The 4,579-nt window shown below is 34.6% G+C and overlaps 1 protein-coding gene across 1 annotated transcript; it reads left to right on the top strand.

Annotated features, from left to right (window-relative positions):
• The first annotated feature begins 2,644 nt into the window (after nt 1-2,644).
• On the top strand, nt 2,645-4,301 carry LOC114762116 (ankyrin repeat-containing protein At5g02620-like). The gene is made up of 2 exons (XM_028951576.1): nt 2,645-3,256; nt 3,375-4,301. Exons 1-2 carry the CDS (start codon nt 2,645-2,647, stop codon nt 4,299-4,301), a joined length of 1,539 nt encoding a protein of 512 aa, XP_028807409.1.
• Nucleotides 4,302-4,579: the final 278 nt, after the last annotated feature.

The raw sequence follows: 4,579 nt of genomic DNA, 5'->3' as shown, positions 1-4,579 counted from the left end.
ATTTTTCTGATGAGGCGGTTAGGGTCAATTTATAGAGATGAAAAATTATGATATAAAATACTATATGAACATAAATATATGTAAAAATATTTTATTATACTAACAATACATGCTTATTTACCAAACATTTTTTTTTTTTTTGGTATTGATGAGAGAGTTGGAGAGGATATAATGAATTCATCTACGCTAGTTTAGTGAATCAACTTTTTCTCACGAATAAATGTAGGCAGTAAATTAAGGCGCAATGCTTTGGCCCCAGTAAAAAAAAAAAAATTAATTAATTATGACAAAGCCCGTAGTGACACCACTCCCAAAAGTCAACTTTCTTACTAATAATGACACCTACGAGCTCCTCAGTTCAAGAGATTTGGATGGAAATAACACCATTCTCCATTTGCCAGTCATGTTGAAGCAAGTTAAGGTGCCTCAATTTCATTACCATTTGCAAATTCTGTACTATAGTTTAATTAACAACATACTTATATAATGACAAGTTTTCAAGCAAAATTATGTGGTGTTACATATCCCTTTCATTTCTTGATATACGCATCATGTGGACTAATCCAAGTGTTTGCAAAATAGATGTTGCTAATTAAATTATTACCAAAAAGTTAAGTGATGCATCCAATTGATTCAAAATATTATTTAAATTATTACCAAAAAGTATTAATTAAATTAATATTAATTAGATGTTGCTCACGCGCTGGCGCAATACAAAAGTAACAATTAAGTTGAATACTTAAATATGTACAGATGGGTCAGGGGCTATATTATTGATCACATGATATGCGAGTTCGGCTGCTAATTAAATCAATGATGCCCTGGGGAAAGTTAGTTCCTTCCTTCATTCTCAGTCAATTTATCCAATCTTTATTAATGTTGCATTTCATGTGGTAGTAATTATTGTTAATTCCTTCATTTAATGCGTGTGTATATACATATCTTGTATAACTCAAATTATCCTTAAGTCACTCTGGACTTGAGATTAATCTCTGTCGAGCCGTGAGCGTTAACTTCCAACAAATGTTTTCTGGAATTTGAATTTATGTTCTCTTCTTTATATAGTGAGACTTCTTAGCATTTCAACTAACAGCTTATTGGTAACATATTTTTTTCTTACTATCTTGAATTCACCTTGTTTCTCATCCTCACTCTTCACTGAAGATTTTCTTTTACTAAAATAAGAACAAGCGCAAGAATAAACGCTTGTACACACACATACACACACTTGCAGGCTCGTGCCTGGCCACTGAAACTAATTAATTTGAATGAAAATCTGTATTAAACGTAGAAAACTAGAGGGTACCTTGTTCGCTTCATGGATCAATACGTTTATTTTGGTGACTTGACACCAATTGATTCGTTTCATAAGAGCATTTTCTAGATATTTTAATTCAGCTTCTCCAAATGTATATGAGAAAATTTGAAGAACTCTTATTTCATAGATGAATATATGAGTGTGCATATATATTCTAACAACTAATAATAGTAAAATAACAAGTGTTTATATATAAGAGCTGACAAAAAAATTTACAAGTATTTACAAATATAGATGAATTTAAGGGGTAAACCTATAAATTTACTTTTCCAAATGTCTTCTTTTGTGGGCACAACCCTTCATTTTCTTTTTCTTTTCCGAACAAGTCAAGCCACCAAAGTTTTAAAGTTCAGGAACTTGAGTATTATCTCTATTTTCTTTTTCTTTTTACGCGGGATCATGTGAAAAATTCTCAGAAGTTGCGCAGAACTAGTGGACGCTACACGGCTCATGATTATAGTATACATAGTTAGTTAATTAATGATTATAATATTAGAGATTATATGCTTGTTAGTTATACATCCCCAGAGAATAAGAGATATAAATAGTCTAGAGCAGACGAGTTTTAGGTGCTCACTCTAAGATGAGCACCTCTACTAGTTTTGGAAAACCAGGAGTATTTTAGAAGGGGGAAAAGCAAACAAATACAATATGCAAAATCTAAGAAATAAATTTTTGATAGTCATACTTCTAAATAGCGCAACATGTTTTAAATTATATATTTATTTGTAGTTAATTTTTTTTTTATGACCTATAAGCTATATATAGTAATAATGATTAAGATGGTGAGTGTTATAGGATAACCAATGATACTTTTGCAAATAATCAACTTATCTAATTTTTTAATCTGAATTAATTAATTAGCTTTTATATATAAGACAAGATGGATTGATTTATAATCATATTGATGGAAGACATGGTGTTCGAGAAAACAACGAATTGATCTATATATGGAGCCTTAGTTAAATATGAAATCAACTCTCTCTTATACGTTGCATCATATGGGTTTTTGACTTAATTATATAAGCTAAAGTGGTTCCATTAACTTTGTCACTTGGCTATTACAATCATATAGGTTTTTCTTTCCCAAGTCTATTAAGGTGGGCTCAAACTAAACCTGATTTATTCTAAAGAGGGACACGTGAAATAGTTTAATACTTCAATTATTAGGAGTTAATAACTTTAATTAGTGGAAGTGGAGAGAATATTTATAATACATGAGGAGACCAACGAGGAGAGGCCAGAGAAATATAAATAGCTGCAGGAGTTTCGTCCTTAACCAGCACCGTACATTTACTACCATCCATTGTCATGGAGCCCATGAAAATGGAAATTGCTCATCATCATCATCATGAAGAAGAGAATATGAAAGCTCTTTATGAGGCATCATACCAAGGAAGTGTTTCGATTTTGAACACACTGATACAGAACGATCCATTAATCTTACACAGAATTAGCTCACAAACTATCTTTGTTGAGACTCCCTTGCACATATCAGCTTTACTTGGCCACCTTGAATTCTTAAAAACCCTTCTTACTCACAAACCCAAACTCACTCTTGAGCTGAACTCCTTCCAAAGCACAGCCCTCCACTTAGCTTCAGCAGAAGGCCATGTCGAGATTGTGAAAGAGTTGCTGTTAGCTTGTGATGAGGCATGTTTATTTTGTGATCAGCAAGGCAGGATTCCCTTGCATTATGCTGTCATGAGAGGGAGATTTGACGTTGTGATAGAGTTGATTAGAGCCAAGCCAGAGTCTTTGAGGATGCTCCATAAAGGGAACACCATTTTCCACCTTTGTGTCATCTACAATCGCTTGAAGATCCTAAAAGCCTTGATGGAATCGGACACTACTCACACCTACGAGCTGCTCAGTTCAAGAGATTTGGATGGAAATAACACCATTCTCCATTTGGCTGTCATGTTCAAGCAAGTTGAGGTACTTTGCTTATTTTTATTACCATTTAAAAATTCTGTACTATAGCTTAATTAACTTAGAGATTATGGGCAAAAACTCAAGTATTAACATGCTATTTAATTTATGATTATATATGCAGATTGTAGGGTACCTGCTTTCAGTTCCTGAAATAAGAGAGGTGGCAAATTTGGTGAACTGCATGGGTTACACCGCTCATGATATTGTGAAACGAATTCCACAGGACTTGAAGAGCCTTGAAATAGAGTTGATATTCATGAACACTACTTGCATCAAAAGAGACGAAAAGAAAAGAATGGAAAATGCTCATCAAACACCAATTACTGATGAGCTGGTTTTTGACCAAGCAGCTGCGAGCCCTAAGGAGAAGCGTAGGACAAAGAAAATTTTCAAGTGCATGGGAAAGTGGTTTAAGCATAATGGTGGTTGGTTAGAGGAGATGAGAGGGAACTTAAGTCTTGTAGCCACTGTTATTGCAACCATGACCTTTCAAGTTGCCATTAATCCTCCAGGAAGCTTCATTCAACAGGGTCTAGTTGATTCCAATGCCAAAGCCAGTAACAACATGGGACCCCTCGATTGTTTCCCGTTGACAAAAGATAATGATGGTTCTGAAATCTATAAAGCATGTCCAGGGGAAGCCATGCTTGCTTCTCGTTATCCATATGACTTCCGCATCTTCGTAATTTACAACACCATCTCTTTCGTTGCATCTCTTGGCGTTACCCTTTTGCTGGTAAGTGGGGTTCCTCTGAAGAATAAGGTCGTGATGTGGACCCTATGCATAGGAATGTGTATCACTCTCACATCCCTAGCACTGACCTACTTTAATGGACTTCTTTTGATATCCCCATACACAGTTTGGGATTCAACTGTTGAAGTGTATAGCGTAGCCACTTGGACTTGGGTTGCGTTGCTTGGAGTCGTAGGTTTATACATCATTGTGGGCGTCGTTATATGGGCAGTGAAGAAATGCATCAAGATAGTTAAACATTGCATGTCCGTGTGTCAGAGGAACAAAAACGAGAATGGTTGTTGTTTGCTATGATTACAATCACTAGTGTGCTATAAGCATGTGTTTGTGTGTGTGTGTGTTCTTTGGATAATAACAAGAATTTTCAAGCAAAATTACGTAGTGTTCCATATATCTCTTTCATTACCATAAGATGAAACTTAAAACAAGCGAATAAAATACCTTGCTTAGTATTGATTCGCTAACGAAGAGAAAGAAACAGATTAAAATGAGAATCGTCAACAACTTAGGGTGGTCAATCTTGCGGCTTACTTTTTAACTTATTGTTATATTATTATTGTTACTATATAGTC

Source organism: Neltuma alba, unplaced genomic scaffold (assembly GCF_004799145.2).
Source record: "Neltuma alba isolate B1F8T4 unplaced genomic scaffold, ASM479914v2 tig00011195_pilon, whole genome shotgun sequence".
NCBI lineage: Eukaryota > Viridiplantae > Streptophyta > Magnoliopsida > Fabales > Fabaceae > Neltuma > Neltuma alba.
The sequence above is the reverse complement of the archived record's forward strand: the minus strand, read 5'-3'. Positions and strand labels throughout refer to the sequence as shown.